Source organism: Schistocerca gregaria, chromosome X (genome assembly GCF_023897955.1).
Source record: "Schistocerca gregaria isolate iqSchGreg1 chromosome X, iqSchGreg1.2, whole genome shotgun sequence".
Taxonomy (NCBI): domain Eukaryota; kingdom Metazoa; phylum Arthropoda; class Insecta; order Orthoptera; family Acrididae; genus Schistocerca; species Schistocerca gregaria.
The window spans coordinates 37,247,519-37,270,298 of record NC_064931.1 but is presented as its reverse complement, the minus strand read 5'-3'; the positions used below and the strand labels follow the sequence as shown (position 1 = coordinate 37,270,298).

General features: G+C 38.1%; 1 protein-coding gene across 4 annotated transcripts in view; it reads left to right on the top strand.

Moving 5' to 3' along the window:
• Positions 1 to 22,780, top strand: part of LOC126298662 (protein transport protein Sec16A-like) — a 218,653-nt gene that overhangs the window by 122,778 nt on the left and 73,095 nt on the right. For 2 of the 4 annotated variants that reach the window (XM_049990085.1, XM_049990086.1), the window contains exons 12-16: positions 1,170 to 1,244; positions 15,609 to 15,706; positions 16,414 to 16,555; positions 16,648 to 16,786; positions 18,732 to 18,945. In XM_049990085.1, coding sequence (XP_049846042.1) covers positions 1,170 to 1,244; positions 15,609 to 15,706; positions 16,414 to 16,555; positions 16,648 to 16,786; positions 18,732 to 18,945 — 668 coding nt within the window. The remainder of the gene's footprint in view (positions 1 to 1,169; positions 1,245 to 15,608; positions 15,707 to 16,413; positions 16,556 to 16,647; positions 16,787 to 18,731; positions 18,946 to 22,780) is intronic. The other 2 variants (XM_049990088.1, XM_049990087.1) reach the window with 1 other exon arrangement.

Here is a 22,780-nt window from a genome sequence, read left to right as displayed (position 1 = left end):
TATACTCAATGATATTTGGTGCCTTGTAAGTGAGAGGTAACATGGGTGCTGTTGACAGTGTCAGAATTTTGGGTTGACAAATAGAAAGCTCACAGGTAGATGTCACAAATGCTATCATCTACTAAACACAAATGCGTCTATCTTTTCAGTCAAAATATTGTCTATAGTCAGTATATGTCATACACTAAAGCTGGTTTATATCGTGTGTGTTCATGCTGGGAAATTCGGTTCAGACAAGAACAATTTGTGGAACATAACAGCGAAAAACCAGAGCCTTATGTTTCGTTGATTCCTGTACTGCATCAGAATGATAATCAGTAGGTAAAAAAGGTTTCAAAAAGTGTATCAGTTATGTTTATTTTAAGCAGACTATTTAATAGTGCAAAATCTGATAGTGGAAAAATATAGTCCAAGGTGTAAGTATCTGGCCCTACCACTTCCCCTCTCTCCTTTATCCACCCTATTTCACATAAGTAACTCAGGTTGCTTTAGTTAGACTCATGCTAGTTCATTCAAACCAAAGGCAGACATTAAAGCCATAAAATGGTGCACCCCTGTTCAAGAGGATACCGATTTGTTATCTAACTTGGTCATCATGATTTGTTTTCTGTAACTTGATTAAACTGTTTCAGGAGAGTGCTGACTATGTTTCATTCTTAAGCTCACAGTTACCATTTTCTGGTAATTAGTGTAATATATTATGGAAGCTGTATTTGAATTAATGTTATAATATTTTGTATTTCTACTATTTGTTTATTTGTATAAAAAGAAACTACAAGTGATTTTTATTTCAAAAGTTCTATGACCAGGGTCTCAAGATCCGACAATCCTGCACATTTTTGATAAATTAAATTTGTTAGATGATTTAGTATTGATTTTATGGGTACAAAATATTGTGAAGTACTTGTTACACAGTGCATCATGGTATCACAGATTTGATTAATGGATGTACTCTTTCTATAATGAAAAGCCTTTGCAAGCCAGTGTTGTAGTCCTGTCATTATAAGAATACACACATGGGTACCAGTTGTCCATTGCACTTACTGTTATTTCTTCAGCAGCAGATGATGACATGCTCATTTTATTGTCTTTAACATAAGATAATACTGTTGCTGATATATTGCTTTGCATTTACATTGCATTAATTGATGTAGACCATGCTCTTGCAGATACAGAACAGGACAGTATCATCATCATGATTACTACCAGTCATCATCTATTCTCTCTGACTATGGTGCTAGGAGGTGAGGTGAATTTTGAACTCATCAGTTTTTGATCTTCTGTAGCTGATGTATTTCCTATGTTGAGATGTTAATAGAGAAATCCATAGATGTCTTGTTGGTGTAATTTGTCGTATTCATTTGTTGCAAACCTGTATTTCACTAGCTGGTACATTTCATGTGTTTAGATATTCTTTGGATATTTGGAACCATTACATAAACTGTGAGTACAGTTTTAAGGAAACAGATTGTTATTCAGTTTAAGGCTAAAAGGACAACTAATGACTATAACATTCACTACTGCTTGATTATTTCTGTAGCTTCTAATCAATAAATTCTATCTTTAAGGCTAAGAGTGGTGGCATAGGCATTTTTCTTCTTTTGTGACTGTGAAAGACACATTGTGCTTTAGTCTCCTGTTGGTGGTTTATTTGTAATGTGAGGTGTAATAAGTATTTCCCAGAATTGTGGAGTGCCTCCTCATAATTTCTCCATTATTGGTTGTAATTAAGATACAGCTTGCTCATTTGGTGTACTGTTGACAGAAGTGTTGGGAAATATGCTTACGGAAGTAGTAAACTTCATAACTCATTTTGAAGTTCATAATGATTTACGTAGAATCTTATTAACTAAACTGTTTTTCCAGATATGTATTAATATTTCCATTGTAACAAGGGATAAGTTGTTTTGTGTTTTGATGTTACAGTTAATTGTATATATGATGAAAATTCACTATCATAACGTGTGACAGGTGCATTATTGCAGAAGAAATTGAATTATGTCTTAAGATTACCCTCTATAACTGACACATAGAGATTAGAATTGAATATCACAAATATTAACTCCACTGACTTTTGTTTGTGGTGATGGTGTCTTTGGAATTAACTATTAGAAGTATTTCTCATTGTGATTTTGAAAGAAAAACTACTGTTGAATCACAGACACAGAATTTGTCTTGGACATCTTGCAAAGTGAAACTTCCTGGCAGATTAAAACTGTGTGCCGGACCGACACTCGAACTCGGGACCTTTGCCTTTCACAGGCAAGTGCTCTACCAACTGAGCTACCCAAGTACAACTCACGCCCCGCCCTCACAGCTTTACTTTCGCCAGCTCTGAGGACAGGGCATGAGTCGTGCTTGGGTAGCTCAGTTGGTAGAGCACTTGCCTGTAAAAGGCAAAGGTCCCGAGTTCGAGTCTCGGTCCGGCACACAGTTTTAATCTGCCAGGAAGTTTCATATCAGCACACACTCTGCTGCAGAGTGCAAATCTCACCTTGCAAAGTGTCTATGTAAATGGCAATTGTCCTCATATTTGTGAAGCTGTGCAAATATATTTCAAATACCCAAGCTGTTAATAAGAATCAAATAAGAAAAGAAAACTTATTAAAAGATGAAATGGGTGAAATTTTTTTATTCATTTCCATGCTAAATTGCTCTTGTTTATATCCTGTAGGTCACCCACCTTTATATGTTTTGGTGCAATGTGATTTCTCCTTCTGCGGACATGGTGTGACATTATGAACACTCCTGTACAGGTCATGCTACAACAGAATGAAGTCAGTCAGTTCAGAGTGAAAGAGAGGAGGGGGTGGGAGAGAGAGAGAGAGAGAGAGAGAGAGATTGAGATTGATTTTTCATCAAAAGCTGTCACAGCTGATACTCTTTGCCAATTCACTGTTAATGTATGTCTTTTTTTTCTTTTTTAATGGAAATATGTGTGTGTTTTATCATCATGAGATGGCAATAAACAAAATTGACAAAATCCTATGGAAGCATTGCAAGGAGGATTGTGTGTTATCACAGTAAGGCTGACCCTCAAAATTTTGAGAGTGAACGTCAAATAATAGTTAAAAAAATTACACACTAAACACTGAATTACTTTGGCAGGAAAATTATAGAAATTTAGGCTTAGGCAGAAGCATACCTACATTCATTCTTAGTACACACCGTCTGCAGTAACAGTTGTCAATGCAGAGCTTGCTGATTAGCAAAAGTATTATCTTATTGACCTTCATGTAATCACTTAATTGTCATTTTAATGTTATAACTTCTGTACGGGAGTACTAAAGAAAAATACAGTTGGCGCCAGGCAAGTTTTGCTATACTGTGTGTTTATTTTATGTTACAAGAGCTCATCTTACATGAGAATTGTTGTTGTTCCAGCTAAGTCTCCATTTATGAAAATATCTGTTACATGGGGTAGTATCAGGACATCAGGAGCAGTAGTCGAAAACTTCAAAGTTTATGGGACATAAATAGTCACTAAAATATTATGACAGCTACTAGAATGTTGTCGCAGAACAACAAACAATCAAATTTGAATATAAAAAGAATTGAAGTGCCTTTGTGAGCTGAGGTATGCACTATTCCATACTTCACATTTCAGCACTCCACATAAAAAGCAAGTGTCTGTTGATCTTCAGTCAAACCATTTCCTGTTTTCCAGCTTGGTTGCAATAGCATTTCACTGAGCGGAAGCAGTAAATGCAAACATGAGCACCACTCGTGGATTACGTCTGAGGCTCATTCTGACTGACCGACTGCTGCCTAGAAGTGTCATTCCATGTCAGTTCAACCAGGGGCTCCAGCTCATAGTCTCAGATTTGACTGAAATTCAGTACACTAATTCTACCATGTGTGGAAAACTCATGTAAAAAAGTATTAGTTTCCCCTGCCAATTAGTTCCAGAATTATGACTTGTGAAAGAAGGTGGCGTGATCCGGAAATTGCAACCCACATCTGGCAATCTATCTTCAGACCCAACTTCCGGTCTTAATAACTTTGGAACTATTCCACACAGTCCAGTGAAATTTTTACAACCCAGTAACATCCATTTAGAGAACAAACTCCATGAATGAAAACATCAACTACATATTTCTGAGGGAAAATAAAAAAATTCCAAAATGTGATTTAAAAAATGTAATGCGTTAAAAGGTACATATTGTAGGTGCCATCAATGCCAAATATAATTCACTCAAAAAGGGTATGAATTTTTTTGGGCTAAGCTTAATGTGGCCTAAACATACACAGAACTCACCATGCCCATATCAGTCACAAAAACTGAGTTACATGCACACAAAAATACAAAAATTTGAAAAATTACCTGAAAAACATGGAATTTTGAAGTGTGGTAGTACAAAAGGGTCAAGTGGTATTCAAGCCAAATTTCACACACTGTAGACCATAATGATATATATCTCAAAATTTCAGCATGTTATTGCAAGACATTTGTGTACAATGGAAGTTGACAGATGTATTTGGTAATGTGGCCATTGTTCCACAACACAATTTTGTAAAAACACATCGTAAACTGTTCTGCCTCTTTTTATCGTCTCCCACAACTGTTTAATCACTAAGCAACAACATATAGACAGATTAACACAACCTATCATTAATGTTTACTGCACCTTAACTGCTAAAAATCAGTTGATTGTGCTTTGAACAGAAGTTCTCCCACACTTTAGCTACTGTACTCTGTACATTGAGCAGCAAATTGTACTGTCTTCCTGAAACTGTGGTAGGAACTGGAACTGTCATTAGAATATCTTCAAAAGGAATACAACGCCAGTCTGCCAAACATGGCCAATGAAATGATCTTGCTGGTCCTGCTGGTGCCATGAAGTTCACAAATACATCACCTTCTGCTTCACAGCACTCTGCAACACATCCTAAGTACCATTTGTCATCACAAACAGCAATAACATAGCAACCTGGTTGTATGTTGCTGCTTTTGCTTCCGACTCCTGAGTCAGACACACTGTGAAGACACATGTTTGTGTATGAACCTATAGTTATAACCAGACAGTCTGCTCATCTACACATTGTCAGAGTCCGCTAGAGAGAAGTGATGATGGCTCCTTGTGCTTGCAACAGTTTCAACGTGTTTTAGTCTACTTTTTAGCAACTCTTCAACTGATTTCACTTCATCTTTCGAAACCTAGACTGATTGTATGCCAGACATATTTTTCTGTACCCAGGTAAATAATTGAAGAGGTGTTAGAATGTGACCTTCCGTAGGGTGCTGCAAACTAGCTCATGATGCCATGTGCTTAATGGTAGCACCAATACAATCACATACATTTTTACCATGACTTGTTGCAGAAAAAATTCCATTCTGCATGAATCTGAAAATCATGGTAATGCGTGCATAAATTTTTGAGATTTTTACAGTTTTTGTACTGACTAGATGCCCCATCACTGAAGTATTTCGCAAAATGTATGTGAGGCAGCTTGTTTTTCACATATGCCATGACCGTGCGAATGTGGGCATGAACTGCAATGGCATCGTGAATTAAACAGTCACTAGAAATGCACAGGTTCATGACAAGTACATCACCTGATTCACCTCTATAGTAAATCGCAAATGGCTGGAGAGTTGCTTGACTGTTGTCCCAATGATATCCTTGGATGGCATCTGGAACTATAAATGCATAATTTTCAGAAAAGTCTAGTATTACTATAATTTCGTCTTGTTTCAAATTATCCTTACAAAACTGGAGATAAGCCGATTGTGCTGTTGCTGTGAAGCTGTGTGTGGTCAGTTTGTCTATTTTTTGACAACACATTTCAAGAAAATCTTCCACTGTACTTTGCTTTGTTTCAAGACTTGTGCGATCCATGTGTGTCCATTGTTTATAAGGAACAAGTTCATTGTCAGCCATAAGGAGTTCACCATACAGTTTGTTCTTCACGTGTCCTGCAAGATTTGCCTTACCAGGACACTTTTCACACCTGTGTATCATGCACTGGTAGGAATTGATGTCACACACTAGCAGCTTCATTGCACCTCTGTAATCCAGATTGTGCAACCACTACGGGCGCAGGTTCGAATCCTGCCTCGGGCATGGATGTGTGTGATGTCCCTAGGTTAGTTAGGTTTAAGTAGTTCTAAGCTCTAGGGGACTGATGACCTCAGATGTTAAGTCCCATAGTGCTCAGAGCCATTTGAACCATTTTTTGTAATCTAGACCAGAATGCTTTATAGCAGCAATCATCAGCTTAACATTTTGATGGGTCTCACATACACAAACTTTGTGTGCCCCCCTTGCACTTACAGGCACAACCCATTTTGGCCGAAGATTGAAAAAAGATGATAAACCTACTTTGGTATTGGGATACTTTTCCTTGAGTTCTACATATAGTTCTGATATATTGCATAGCAACAGTCTTTTTTGCATCTGTACATGTACATTTCCCATTTTCACCGTTACATAGTCTTTTTGTTTCCAGGCATTATTCAGCTGTAGTCATTATTTTCATAAAACTCTGACACTATCACCTTTATTTCTGAACTCAGTTGCTTACCCTGAGCCTGCTGCAGTTGTGGAAACACTCCTTGGGTTGCTTGCTTTACCATATATGTAGAAACATTGAATTCCTTTGCAGTGTAGTCAATAGACCAGCTGGAAGGTGCAAGGGTAAGAATAGCTACTTTTTTCTGGTGTGTGGATACGGCACATTTTTCTTTCAAATCATACACAATTTTGTCCGAATTAGAGCACTTCTGGCATGATTTCTGTTCCTTTGGAGCAGATAGTTCTTCCTCTTCCACCATTTGTGTTTTAATTCCATTTGAGCTTCTTGTAGTTTTCTTCTACCATAGCTGGGCCTGTCTCTCTTCCCATCTTTGTGTGTCTTCATGGGAGACAAACCAAGAGCAGTCACTGAAGTTTTTAATTGCTCATCCGCTGTGGTTGTAGGTGGCTGATACTCTTCATCACTGTCATGTAAATTATCAGAATATTCTTCATGTTTTAGCATTGGAACATAATTTTTGTCGTGGTTTTATGTTAAGTCCCATGCACTGATTCATTTTCAATACTGATTTTATATCAATTTCTCCGAGGCTACGCTTCATTGCCTTCTTATAAATCCGAAATGAATCAAAACAACTTCTTTGTAGGAAAGAATACTTATCCAGAAACACTTTAATATGATGATAACAAACACTAAAGTTTCCTGGAACTGTACTTCTTGTGCCCACAGGATGTATTCCGGATCTCCATAGCAACAAATCTTGGTCAGATTCATCCAGATCATACAGTACAAAGTGAATGCCACATTTTGTTACATATGTTGTTTTATGGCATTCAGATACTTGTGCTCTACCAATACTGCAACTTGTTTGAACAAAAGCACCACTCTTCTGCCTCCATACTGTCTGAACTAGAATCTTAAAAGCATGAGTAACCTGTAATTGTTGTCTGTTTCCTTTGTTGTTCTTGCCTAACAATGACTCATTCTGTCACTGAAAACTACCATTGTTTAACTTTCTGTTGCCTTATGGTTCCCAACAATTGCTGCAGCTTTATCTGAAACAAGCTGTATGCATCATCACTATTACTTGCTAAATCGTGTTAAAAGAAACGTAACCAAATACATCTCTGTCAACTTTTATTGTACACAAATGCCTTGCTATAACAAGTTGAAATTTTGCCACATATTATATTATGGTCTACTTATGCAGTGTTTGAAATTTGGCTTGGATATGATTAGTCCCTTTTGTGCTACCACACTTAGAAAATCCATGTTTTTCAGGCAATTTTTCAAATTTTTGTATTTTCGTGAGCATGTAATTCTGTTCATGTGACTGATATGTGCAAGATGAGTTCTGTGTGTGTTCAGGCCACATTAAGCTTACCACAAAAAAAATTATACCCTTTTTGAGTGAATTATATTTGGCATAGAGGGCTCCTACAATATGTACCTTTTAACATATTACATTTTTTTAATCACATTTTGGAATTTATTAGTTTCCCTCAGAAATATGTTGTTGGTGGTTTTGATTCATAGACTGTGTTCTCTAAGTGGATGTTACTGGGTTGTAGAAATTTCAGTGGACTGTGTGGAATAGTTCCAAAGTTGTTAAGACCTGAAGTTGGGTCTGAAGATAGATTGCCAGATGTGGGTTGCAATTTCCGGGTCATGCCACCTTCTTTCACAAGCCATAATTCTGGAACTTAAAATTTTGTACATGAATGTCCCACACTTGGTAACATTGGTGTGCTAAATTTAAGCCAAATCTGAGACTATCCGCTGGAACATTTTCTCAAATTGGTTGAATTGTCATGGAATGACCCAGAAGGCAGTATAAGGAACAGTGTGTGATTGTGAGGCATGTGATCAGCTTGTCACTGATCCCTCCAGCCATTATTGCCAGTAGATGAATCCTGTTATGTAGCTGCTTCTTTATTCAAGCAGTTCTTCACAAGGCGAAGTGGACACCATTCTAGATCTTCCTATATAATGATGCAAATAGCATAGCAATTAAAATTCTTGGGGCATTTATTGTGTTGCAGTGTGTGATGTACTATCTGCTGATACTAGTAAAAAACTGAAATTTACTGACTTTAACTTGCTCTCTACTGCTCAATACATCCCAAAGGAATCATCATTATAGTGTCACGATACGTCTGTAATTTCCTGCAGTTACTTTTTCACTGGTTGATGGATGATATTGATCTCAGTGCAGAACATCTTTAATGACTCAAAGAAGTTTCTCCAGTCTTCTCACAGAGTTGAACACTCAAGAAAGACTGTGCTGCAAAATAGTTGCACTCTTCTTCTTATGCTCTCTGAAACTGCTTAGTTCTGATTAAGAATTACAACTAAACTTATAGGAAAAGATCAGCCTTGTGGCTGCAGTGCATGTATGGACATTCAAACAAGCAGGGTGTGGAATTTGCACACAGAACCTCATAGTGGAAAATATGGCTGGTTCCCTTTGTATCTTCCAGCAACAATAACTATAACACAATACAGAAAAAGTTCATTGTCATATTTGTTTGATAAAAACAACTAGGTTATGTCTGGGTGGAGAAATGTCTTTAGAGGGCTGTTTTGATAATGGTCTGATTGTTTGACTAATAGTTCATGTGTTGAGGATTTACAATAAAACTTCAAAAACATAATGTGCCATTGTGCCTCATCGTATAGGTGGGGGGCCTACTCCTCTAGTATAGGGTGCCTAGTATAGCCTGCGTTCTTGGAACGGTATACAGCAATACAAGCACAATCACATTAATAGTTTTTATTACAAATAAGAAGAATGACAGTACTTAACATGTATTTACAACACGTGTCACAAGCAGTGGACGACATGGAAACAGTAATGGTCTTTGCTAAGGACAATATTCAACAAGCAATGGATATCGATCACTAACCGTTCTGCCAGTGCTGGTCTAAAACTGTGTGAATACTGCCCAAATACTGAGTGAATACCAACCAGCCAAGACGGGCAAGAGCGGTGCTTATATTCTCCTCTTGTAGAGGCCAGTCCTGTCACGGTGTGGCCCTAATCAGCATACCATTGGCCGATGTCGTTTCACCACCTCCTGTTCTCTTGCATTCTTCATCTTCGTTCCAGTGATTGTGGTTATGCCAGAACATTCCCCCCCCCCCCCCCCCCCCCCCATAAGTGATGGACCGTTGTTGTGTAGGGAGTGCAACCTCGACGGGGGAGGCAGGAATGTGAGCCCATCCCCGGGCCGGAAGCTGCGGCAGCAGGGGACGTCAAGTTACTGGCTGTACCCCACCATCCAGCTTGTGCTTTGGCGGAAACATACCTCGGAAAACAACCAGAAGGGTACGTGTCCACCTCCTGCTGCCATGAACCATATGGAGAAGGTGGCGATGGCTGCGGTGTGGGTGGGTCCAGCCCCATCGGTAGGACAAGAGGAGGCAGAGGAGGTGAAGGCTCCTTCTCAGTGGGGTTGTCCCGCGGTGTCATGATGATACCCTCTGGCGGCTGCTGTGGTCGCTCTGTCCTCTAGATCATTGAATTTGGGGAAAGATAGACTGAAAGATCATCGTGTAAATGACAGAGGCAAAGTTGATTTTGATGTTGGCACTGCAAGTCATCTGAACCTCAAAGAAGATACATGCAACCGCAAAGTCGATGGACTATCTTGCCTTGCGCTCATGTCTGCTGCCAAAAAAAAAAAAAAAAAAAAACACCTGTAAAAAAATGTCATGTGGCGCGAAGCGATACTTGGGGGCCTGCCTTTGACGATGGATCCTGAGGAAGGTGGAGGTGTCTGTTGGCAGCAGCCGTGAAGGAATGCAGCTGGTGATGGTCCTCCTCATGGGTGCGAATGATATGAGGCGAGAAACAGTTACAATCTTTGATCCTTGGTGTTTGCGGAGTGAAGTTTGGCCATCTGCTGCTTGAAGGTTCTGACGAAACCCACTTTGATGTTTGACTGTGGATAGAGCAGTTCATTAGTGAAATGCTGTATGCTATTGCGTTCACATAATGTTTCAAATTCATTTGATATGAACTGAAGTCCTTTGTCTGACACTATTACCTCAGGTAATAGTTGTCCGCCGTGACATTGTCAAGTTCATTAGCACAGCAAAAGGAAACTTGCTATATGAGTCAACCACAATCAACCAGCGAGTTTTCCAAAAAGGTCCTGCAAAGTCTATGTGCACACATTGCCATAGTGAGTGTGACTTAGGCTAAGAAGGGAATTTTTGTGGTGGAGCGAACTGATTTTCCGCACGTGCGTGACACTGTGACATCAACTGTTCTATTTGGGTGTGTATACCCTGCCAAGTACAGTGTCGATGCACTAACTGTTTCATATGAACAATCCCCCAATGTCCTTGGTGAAGTAACTGCAACACTTATTTTTGCAAAGCTTTAGGGATCAACACACGTGACTGTCGACTGTCATTTTGTACAAGATTCACACCTATCTGCACAGCGAGGCTATGCAGACGTGCAAAGTATCGGCGCACTACAGAGTTCTTAATGCTATTCAAGGAACGAGGCTCAAGATTTGTGAATGTACTTGAGCAAAATGTTCAAATCTGAATCAGATTCCATGGCTTGTGCAGTCTTATAGCTCAGTGGGAAAGACTGAAGCAACTCAGAATCCTGTGGATTGATGTGACAACAAGATGCAGCAGAAGCATCAGAGTCTTTATTAGGGCCAATCGGCAGACGTGAAAGTGCGTTCGCATTACCATGGTGAGTTGTCGGACGATACACAATCTCGTACTGATATTGATACAGCAACAAAGCCCGTCTTTGCAATTTTTGGGCAGTTCGTACAGGAACCAGTTCTGTCAGATCAAATGACTGCAAGGGCTTGTGATCTTTTACTAAGTAGAATTTTCTGCCTTTCAAATAATGGTGAAATTTGGTGACACCATACACAATAGCCAATGCCCCCTTCTCAATATGTAAATAGTTACACTGAGCTTTGGACAACACCTTTGATGCGAAAGCAATAGGCCTGTCTTTATCACCAATTCTGTGTGAAAGCACTGCACGGATTCCCTAAGAGGAAGTGTCAACTTGCAATACAACTGGTTTGTCAGTATCAAAGAGAACTAAGCATCTATCACTGAGCAATGCATCTTTAAGTTTTTGAAAAGTTACTTGGCACTCGTCTGTCCAAACAAAGGGAATATGCTTGTCATGCAATGGAGCCGCTATGTGTGTAATATTTGGTATGAATGTTACACATAGTTCATTTTCTCTAAGACTGACTGCAATTCTGTGTCATTCCAAGGAACTGGCAAATCCTGTATGGCTAACAAATGCAACTGAAGAGGATGTACCCCTTGATTGTTCGTGACATGACCAAAATACTGCCACTCAGGTTTAAAAGAGTCACACTTGTCCAGTCTACACTTAAGTCCTGCATCAGACAACACACGAAACAAAGGACATACATTTGCAATATGTTCTTCAGGTGTAAGACCTACTACTACAATATCGTCCAAAGAGTTTGAACAATTTGGCACTTGTGCAGTCAGCTGTTCCAAATACCATTGGAAAATGGTGAGTGTGGAAGCACTGCCAAAAGGTAAACACCAATATTTAAACAAACCCAAACGAATATTGACCACACACGCTTTTTGAGATTCTTCATCAAGCAGTATTTGAAGATACGTGTCACACAAATCAATTTTTTGAAAAGTAGCATCCAGTGCCTAATTTGTCCATAAGATCCTCTGGGCATGGCAATGGATAAGTTTGTCACAGTTTGTGGGTTAACATTAGACTTAATGTCAACACGGAAGTGAATACCACCTGAAGGTGTGGGAAGCAAAACCAGTGGACTTGCCCATTGACTAACTGATGTGGGTACAATAATTCTGCCATCTTGCAATTCTTTAAGTTCAGCAGTGACTTTGACCCATAATACAATGGGAATAGTTCTAGCCTGGCAAAATTTTGGCTGAGCATCGTCTTTCAGAATAATATGTGCAACAAAATTATTAGCCATGCCTAAACTTCTAGAAAAAAGTTCTGGGAATTATTTTAGCACACTAGCTACACTGCCTTTTGCATCGAATGCAGACACTGACAACACATTGTCCTGAATGTTAAACCCAAACAAGTCAAAAGAATGAAGACCAAATATGTTCACACACTCACGTGATTGTAGCGCTGTAAAAGTCACTGTTCGCATATGCAAGTGGTACATGCCAGGCAAAGTGCATGTTCCGAGAATGGGAATGTCACGTCCATTACAAGCCGTCAGTTGCGTGCTAATTTTAGACAGGCATGAGGAGCCTCAAAGTTCATATGTGTGATGATCTAGCAATGTGACAGAGGTACCTGTGTCCAACTGAAATTTCACACATTTGCCACAAATAAGTCAATGAACAAAAAGTTTGTTTGACTGGTGTATCACTGTAGAAACAGCACGCATGCTGTTTTTGCTAAAACCCATTGCAGACATTGAATATACTGCATTTATGACATGGTCCTTGTGATTAGATTTTTGCGAATGGGCCAAATTCTTATGTTTGTTCCGTTGCAAACATACAGATTGCACGTGTCCTTTCCTACCATAGGCATAATACTGAACTTGTTGGGAGGGGCAGTCTTGGCATTTGTGCCTCGAATAACATTGAGGGCAAGACTTAATTCTGTTTGCCTGTGTAGCCGTCTGTGTTGCGAACTGCTTATGCGGCGTGGAACATTGTTTACTCCACATGGCAAGCGCACGCTGCCAGTGCGGAATGGGTTGAGTGCCAGCAAGGGACTCTACCTGGCAAATAGCTGGCTGCTCAAATGTATGAGCCGACAAGGCACTAGAATCTTACTGACCTAGTGTTTGCACTACCTGATGAAATGATGGAGCAGACTGTTTCCAAATTTTTTCTCTGAGTTTGACATCAGGTACATTGTACACGATTGCATCAAGCAACATCTGAATATAAAGCACCACAAGCACATTTGAACTTGCATTTCCTTGTCATACCTTGCAAATCTGTTACTGATTTGTGATAAGTTTGTTATGACAGTTTTTTTCAAGTAAAGAATTGACACCTAGCTGCTACCACACTCACTTGTCGGTTAGTTAGGGACGCTACCACATCGTCGTAAGCAAGTTCACTCGGAGTGGGATTAGGGAACAGTTTTTGTAGGAGTCCAAACACTGCACTTCCTACTGTTGATAGTACACAGGGAAGTTTTACAGTACCTGGTACATTGTGGGTGATGACGTGGGCTTCAAATTGTGACAACCACTCGAGCCATTTTTCTTCTCGTTCACAAAACTGTCGAAAAGGTGGTGTAGCAGCTGTAGTAGGTGGTGCTTCTTCCATCAGACACACAGTGTTGGCCAGCAGTTGCTGCACTGTGTTGAGTAATGTGGAGATTTTTTAAGTCTAGAACTGAAACATTTGCATTATGCATTAGCTTTGTGGAATCTAACGTGTGCAGCTGCGGCACCTGAGCAGTGGGTGGGACAGGTGGGGTGGGCATGTTGGAAGATTCAAATGCAGAAAGAGGGGGGGGGGGGGGCAATTTCTGCAACTCCCATCTGAAAACACGAATTAGCAAAAACAACAAGAAACTATTAAAGCAGTGAGCACCTCTGCAAAGAGAGAATTAAGGCGCCAGTACAAAAAACAGAAACAACAATTCTGTGGCCACCAGGCACTGGATTCGGCGGATTCTCTTTGCCAAATGTGGAGTCTTGCCTACTCGTCTCATATAGGATGCCTAATGGATGCTGCATTCTCGGAGTGCTATACAACAATTAAAGCAAAATCACATTAATAGTTTTTATTACAAATAAGAAGAATGACAATACTTAACTTGTATTTGTATTTACATCAAGTTTCACAGGCAGTGGATGACATGGAAACAGTAATGTTCATCACTATAGACAATGTTCAAACAAGCAATGGATATCTATCACTAATAACTGTTCTGCGAGTGCCGGTATACAACTGTGTGGATACTGTCCGAATACTGAGCGGCTGAGGGTGGCAAGAGCGGCGCTTATATTCTCCTTTTGTAGAGGCAGCTCCTGTCATGGTGTGGTCTTAATAAGTGCCTCCTTGGCTGATGTTGTTTCACTGCCTTCTCTTCTCTTACATATTTCTTCTTCGTTCTGGTGCTTGTGGTTACGCCAGAACAGTATGTTTTCTTGTGTACTGTTAGAAAAATGCTATTAAAAGCCTTGGTGTGATCTGAGTACATTTATTTGTGTGTAACTAAACTACTACAGTAGTGTATTACATTTTTGGTTATGTTAATTTAATGTCACTGTAGATATACTCATTAGTTATATAGATTTTGTATTGTTATAATATGCTGGGAAACTATAACAACAAAATTGATTTTGATATGTTTCTCTTCTCCTTTCTTTTATACTGTGGAAATGTTCTGTGTGTTTGCTACTGGTGATCCAGAAAGTAATTTTGATTTGCTTCAATAATATTCATGTTACTGTGGATCAAGCTCTGCATTCTGTGATTTTTCTAGACTGTAATAATCAAATGAAATAATTTAGCTCATTCAGAATAACCAGACAGCATCATGAGAGGAAAGTGCATTATATTGAGTTTCTTTGTGCTAAACTTTAACAGGAATATTTGATTTATAGACTCTGTGGTGGTGATGGTAAGGCCTCTTCATTTTTCACAGCTGGTTAGACATTTATTTTCTGTTTTCGACCAACAGTTTCAAATTAGATTTTGTGATGTTAATGTTACTGGTAACGTCAGGTTTGTTTAAGTTTAAAAAGTTACCTTTCAGTATAGTTTTTACCATTACTCTTCAAGCAGATGTTCTAGAAGTATACTTTTGCAATACCAGTGCAAACTGTTTGTACATACAACTGTGAAATAAGTGGACTATTAAATTCATAAAATTATTTAATATCTCAAAATTATTATCAAGGACAAGAATGTCATAGGAATAGTAACATAGAAAGTATTACACACTTCACTATTTAAAAATAAGATTTGTACTCCTCCATTACTAGAGTACACTCCATTCACAAAGGTATTCATGTTTGATTTCATATTGCAATATAAGCAGAGTTGCAGTTTTCAGATTCCTAGTCCCAACCTTTGCCCCTGACTTTTATAGTGTAAAAATTAAATTGATAACTAATTTTTTTATCTTGCAGGCCACGTGAGCAATCTGAACCTTCAGTACTGGAAGGAACAGCAAGTACCACTCCCCAGCGTCTAACACCTGTGAAATTTATGGCCGCTCATGTCAAAGGTAGAGAAGAAAGAAATTTAAAGTTGTAGAATGTGTTTTTATTTTTAATTTTGTAGATAGTGAAAGTATTTGTTTGAAGAAAGCGTCGCTTTTTTAAGCCTCCATACATGCATTTCGTGCCATTGGGTTCCAAATTTACATGTACCCATTGAAAAATAGATATTGTATTGCTTCCCTAAATAGAAATTGAAAATCCAAACGTCAGGATGGCTTCTTTGAAAAGGCCATGTCCAATTTTGTACCTCCATCTCCTCCTCTCCTCCATCTCCTCCTTCCACCTCCAGTATCCTCCTCCTCCTCCACCACCACCCTCCCTCCCTCCCTCCCTCCCTCCCTCCCGCCCACAATGGAGGTCAAACTTGAGCATAAGTTCCATCTGTAACAATCTTTTTGCCATTGGGACAGTAAACCCTAATGTTCTTTTTTTACAATTTAAATTTCATTTTTCAAATGCTACATGTCATTTTGGAGACTGTATACTGATGTGTTGTGAAGGCATCATTATAATCACATTGTATGTGCTCACACAGTTGAATACTTAAAAAATATTACTGTTTTGCATGAGCTCACACAGCAAAATGCTTAAAAATTTTTATTGTTTCAAGTGGTTTACATTACATCAGTACACTATACACACAACTCTCAATGTTCAGAAATTTTCTTTTCCTTAGTACTCCATAAATATGTAGATCATCAATTCATTTCAGGAGTGTGGACCACAAGAGGTCGAATGTTGAAAATTCTGCCTCAGTGCCCCCTAGAAGGGCAGCCTGCTGTCATAGAGATATGTGATATTTCTCATATGATCCCTGACAGTGATTTAGAAGATTATCCTGGCCCACTTATTAGGTATATGAATATGTTTTTTTATTTTGCGTTTGAAATTTATTGGTTAAATATGTAGTGAATGCATGACCTACAAAGATATTTATTGTTTTCAGGGATGTTACACATAAAAATTCATTAATTTCATTCTGCTCACGTAAGATCAAAAAGGCAGAACGTGATCCCAACTTGTACGATCGAGGCTCAGTTATATTACTGTGGCGACTTCTGATACTCTTGTTAAGGCAAAATGGGGTGAGTTTATAAGTCAGCAATGCTTCTATCAGTGTTTGTTTGCTTTCATCAATCAGTACCATTTAGATTTTACGAGATGAAGTGCTTGTATTTTAATCTTAAACTGTATTGATGTTTACTGTAAATGGTGGCCAATTTATTCTGTCTGTGCTGTACACAAATGACACAATGATAAACCTTACTTTAACAAAAGAACTTACGGTTTGGTGGTATTTTATTTTTAGAGACAATGAGAACTAACATACATAAACCTTATCTGGTGCAGTTCACTTTTCACTGTGATAATGTCTTGCAGAGATGTGCAGATGTCATTGATGTTAAAGGGCGGTTTCAAAATGGTGTTTTACAAAGTCATAAAAAACATTATTAATAGAAAAATCACGATTATGTTGCCTGCTAAAACTTAGGTAGCATATTCAGACAAAGTAGGATTTTTTCCCCCCAAAAATTGATAAGTGTGTGTTTTGTAGCCAATGTATTAACTGATGTATGAGAAATAAGTCTTTAAGGGGTGAAGAGGTTACTTCTACTTAGCTCTACTTGGCGATTCAAAAAGAAAGAACAGATTTCAGTTTTTTATTAAAAACTACAAAAGAGAAACATATTGTGCATGTCACTGGATAGAGGAAGATTATAAGTTTTGACACAGTGACTACACCCCAAAAGAAATAAGTTTGTATGTTGGAATTCTCATGTAGTCAGTCCATTGTTCAAGTGCAGCTTGCATTCTGCTGCCGATTCAGCAAAAATCCACGTCTGCACCAGCAGATTTATGACTTGCATACAAAATTTGTGGAAGTTTGTTGCATATGCAAATATAAGAGCACTCATTGGCCATGCACATCTGATGAAAATGTTGAACATAAGTGAGATGCAATCACACAACCTGTTCACAAGACAGACAGGTAAGGAACTTCAACATCCTCAAACAACAGTGTGGTATGTTCTGAAATGATGCCTGCATATGAAGCCTTACAAGTAGCAGATTCTGCAGCAATTGTATCTCAGCAACTGTAAAACAAGTACAAATTTTGCATTTAAATTCTTCAGGATATGGCAGAGGACACTTTTTCCAAATTACTTGCCTTTTCAAATGTATCGACATTTCTTCCAAGGAGTAAAGTAAACCACGATAAGGTAAGAATTTGGTGGCATAAAATTCTGGAGTTTTCAAACATGAGAGACTCACTGAAACTGGGTGTGTTTTGTGCTATTTGCGAACACAAAATTTAAGGACCTTTCTTTTATATGAAGAAAACTAAGATAGGAATCTCATAGCTGGACATGCTGCAAAATTTGTTGTTTCCTCAACTTCATGAAGATTCCGATGATTTCATTTTTATGCATGACACTGTCCCATCTCACTTTCATCTTGAGGTGCAGCATTACCTTAACACCACCATACCACAACATTGGGTTGGAAGAGATGGACAACAAGATCTTGTTCATTGCTTTTGGTCTCAGGTCACCAGACCTCGTACCTTTTTTTTTTTTTGGGGGGGGGGGGGGGGGTTACATAAGACAGAGTCTATGTTCAACCTGTAGCAGCTACTCTTCAAGAGCTGAAAGATTGAATTGTTGAAGCTATCAGTTAAATAGACAGGGATCTGTGCAGTTGTGTATGGAATAAAATGGGCTACCATTTTGACGTTTCTTGAGCGATGCACGGTCCTCCTATTGAGTGTATGGTAAAGTGTCTGTGCAGATGTACAACTTTCAACCTTCCTCTATCCAGTGACATGCGTAATGTGTTTCTATCTTTCATAGTTTGTCAGTAATAAACAACTGAAATCTCTTCTTTCTTTTTGAATCACCCTGTATATTGGCTTCAACGACTAATGATTCAAATAAAGCCATTAAACAGATTACTTGGTGGTTTTTTAAATAAATGGGAGCATAACTTAAAACTCATAATGTATGTATAACAATTCGCATGATGTTTCAGACAGTAGTTGGAGCAGATATAGCAGAGCTGCTTGTTTCGTGCTCTTCTTCTTCATCATCATCTTCAACAAGTTCACTTGCTGGGAATCCTGTTGTTCCTCAGCAGAATGTATGTGAGGTCCGTACAGATGAGCAAATGAATAAGAAATGTGAAGAAGATGTGACAAACCAATTTCGAGAATATTTGTTATATGGCAACACAAAGGAAGCACTGGGTAAATACATCTTGGTATCTTATCAAGAATCAGTTTGTTTGCAGATCTCTGTGACATTTAGTATCAGATGATTATTAATCTTTGGTATCTCTAGTGAGCTTGATTGTCTCGTTAGGAGAGTACTTCCTGTTAAAAAATTCTGATAGTCTAGCTAGTATAATGAAACACCTTGTAGATGTATTTAATAAGTAAATTAAACTTGTAAAATGATTTTTGAATGAGTAAATTACTAATACTATAGTACACATTTTCCTTTAAACAAATCTCTGGAGGGCTTAAATAGTTTTTCCTTAAATGGTATTTCCCTTGATTAGGGGTTTAATCTTAGTATGTTAATGAAGTTATCCATAATCAGAATTTGGAAGATTTAGCCTAAATCGGTAGAATTATTTAGTCACAAATGCACATGACTCGGTTGTAGCAAATTACAAAAAATAAACATTATTTTGTGCTACACACGATTAATTAATTTAATAGGCATGCATTTTCAGTTTACATTAAAATCACCAGTTGGTATCTAGATTTAAAGGCAGCATCTGGAATGAGGAATGAAGAATAAATTGTTTATATTATTAAGCTAATGCAATAGACAAATACAGTTACATGATAAGGAAAAAAATCCTTAAATATATAATTTATTTCATGAATAAAAAAAATATAAAAATGTGTAGTTTGCTATTTCCTGCCAGCATAACATACTGAGAGGAATTGTCACTGTAGCTGGTTGGTATTTGCTAAAACCAACCCATCTACACTTATCAATGAAAAACACTTTCTAACAGCTGCAGCAAAAGGCAGCTGAATCACCACCATCCTCTCCTCCTCTCCCCCTTCCTCATCCTCCCATCATTTACCAACTGTGCTTGGTTCTTCATTAGAACACCACACAAGTCAAGCTGTCTGTCATCACAACAGTGTCTTGAAATGTCATACATGCTAAAGTATGTGTGGCAGCATTCAGGGAAATTATCCTTATCCAGGGAAGTTACCTCCATGAAATTTTCCTGCCATGTAAGAACATGGCAACTGACACTGAGCTGCAGCCAGCAGGTTTCAAGACAGTACAGGTAGCAGCAAACATGTGCATAGCCTGCAAAATATCCACTCTTATTACTTCCTCTCTTTCCATAAATGAAACTGACCTTTGCACAACAGCGAGTCTGTATTTAGCTCCCACAGGATGAATTATGTCCAGGAGGCTGCAGGTAACATATACAGTTAATAGGTAGAAACCCATCAACATTCCAAAGGAATGTCGTAACCTTTGAGTGTGCACGACATCTGTCTGTAATAAGAATTATCTTCCTTCCTGCTCCACCCATCTCAGCATCTACATTCCTAAGAAACGTCATACAAATTTCAACTGTCATCCAGGCATTGCAGTAAAATTGTATGTGCACAGTATTGCTTTTATGTTTTTAGATCACCTGAGAGTTTAAAATTTTTCCTTGTTAATGCTGGAAACATTTAACTTCCATCACTGTTAACATACAACCTCCATGACATTTTCCTAGTGAACGGACTAGGAATATTTTTTTATGTTAATGAATTATAGATTATCTCAGTTCCATCAGCATGGAAAATGTTCCTGGACACATATTCATTGTCAGACATGGCAACATATTCATCTTCCAATGTTCAGTACTTTCAAAGTCAATTACCTCACATTCTCGAATTAAATTTTTGTTTAACCAGTCAGTTTGTTACATGTGATGTCATGTCTGAGCGACTACTCAAGATAACTGCTTATTTCAAACAGGCTGTCCATCTGCCCAAGAGACTAGACTTCATCGATGATAAATGAATAGTTGCCACTGTAATTGTACAATTTCCCCAATCACATGTAACCTGAACTTAATGTTACCAAACTCTCCGTTATTAATGGACCTTCCGTTTTTTTGCCCGAATTTTCTTCTGCTCCTTATTTTTTTACCTGGAGTGAATAATTCTCCGTTTTGTGTGTAAGTTAATTATAAACTATATTTCATGGAATAAATATAATCTTAAAACTTATATTCTTGAAAATGACTATCATAGTTTCTTCTGTAATGTTGAATTTTGTGAATACTAGCAATGTGTGAGCTTCGAAACTGTAGCAACAACCAGCAATACTAATTTACTCTGCTTTCTCCAGCATCTGCAAACTAATTCACACATGGTTCAGAATGTGCTCCTGATGCATTAGCCTTCACTAGAAAATTAGTTTAAAGTTAAGAATGTCTGAAAACGATTAGTATGTTGTTTTGTGTTCTTTATATTTTATACCCTCTCATAAATATATGGAAGGGCCATGTAACTTTTTGTGATTTTGTTATAAACAAATAAGTGGCCACTCTTTTTATTTTACAACATCTGGCAACTGCACCTAATCTCAACCTGGAATTGTGGCTGTAGAATGTGTTTCTTACTCCAGTTGTGTGGAGAAAAAGCTCTCCTTTTTCTGTTCTCCTAGCCGCACAGTTAAAGGCGCCATGTCACTGATTGCACAGCCCCTCCCGCCAGAGGTTTGAGTTCTCCCCCGGGCATGGGTGCGTGTGTCATTCTTAGTATAAGTTAGTTTAAGTAGTGTGTGAGTCTAGGGACCAATGACCTCAGCAGTTTGGTCCCTTAAGAATTCACACACATTTGAACATTTTCTGTTCTCCATTGTAACTTTATTGTCCCACACAAACTGCACAGAATGCCAGATTTCAGGGACCGGGCAGGTAAACTTAGTATAACCTACACACCTTCAGTTCAGAAAACTGTCTGAATTTTGACATGAGGGGATAATGGTTCATTTAAACTGGATGTGTGTAGGCCATTTTGAAGGTTTAAACATGAATGTTCTTACTTTTTTAAACACAAAAGACAGAGTTCCAGCATTCAAGAATGCCTTCTTATTTTTCAGTATATCCTGCAGAAAAAAAAGACGGTTTCAAATTATATTTCTTTCACCTGTTGAAGAGTTTAATGTTCAGATAGTCCTCATCGTTAGGATAATGGTCTTCTTCTGCCTACTCTCAAAGATTTTTTTATGTTGCTAGCCATAACTACAGTAAACTTCCATTGTAGTATTTAACACTTTGACAATCAGTACAGAGTAATCAGTTTGCACACTAGAACTGAAGGGCAATATTTTCTGTGATGACATATCATCTGAACTGTGTGTGTGGGAATTGGCACTTGTTCAAAATTATCTACCTAAAACTGTGATGTAGAAAATGAAGAAGAAGAAGAAGATCACATCACTCCATAAAGTATTTGACATATACTAAAGTAACGTAGCTCCTATATACAAGCATTTAAATACTTACTGGTCTATTTTGACAAGAATCAGCTGTTAGCAATAAGAATAGATTGAGAGTTATTGACATTTTCTCTGTGAACAGTTTAACACAACTCATTCAAAAATGTTAAGACTCTCAATATGAATAGATTTCAGTTTAGAAACTAATATTTATTCCTTAAAAGTACAGAGTAATCAGTTTGCACACTAGAACTGAAGGGCAATATTTTCTGTGATGACATATCATCTGAACTGTGTGTGTGGGAATTGGCACTTGTTCAAAATTATCTACCTAAAACTGTGATGTAGAAAATGAAGAAGAAGAAGAAGATCACATCACTCCATAAAGTATTTGACATATACTAAAGTAACGTAGCTCCTATATACAAGCATTTAAATACTTACTGGTCTATTTTGACAAGAATCAGCTGTTAGCAATAAGAATAGATTGAGAGTTATTGACATTTTCTCTGTGAACAGTTTAACACAACTCATTCAAAAATGTTAAGACTCTCAATATGAATAGATTTCAGTTTAGAAACTAATATTTATTCCTTAAAAGTGAAC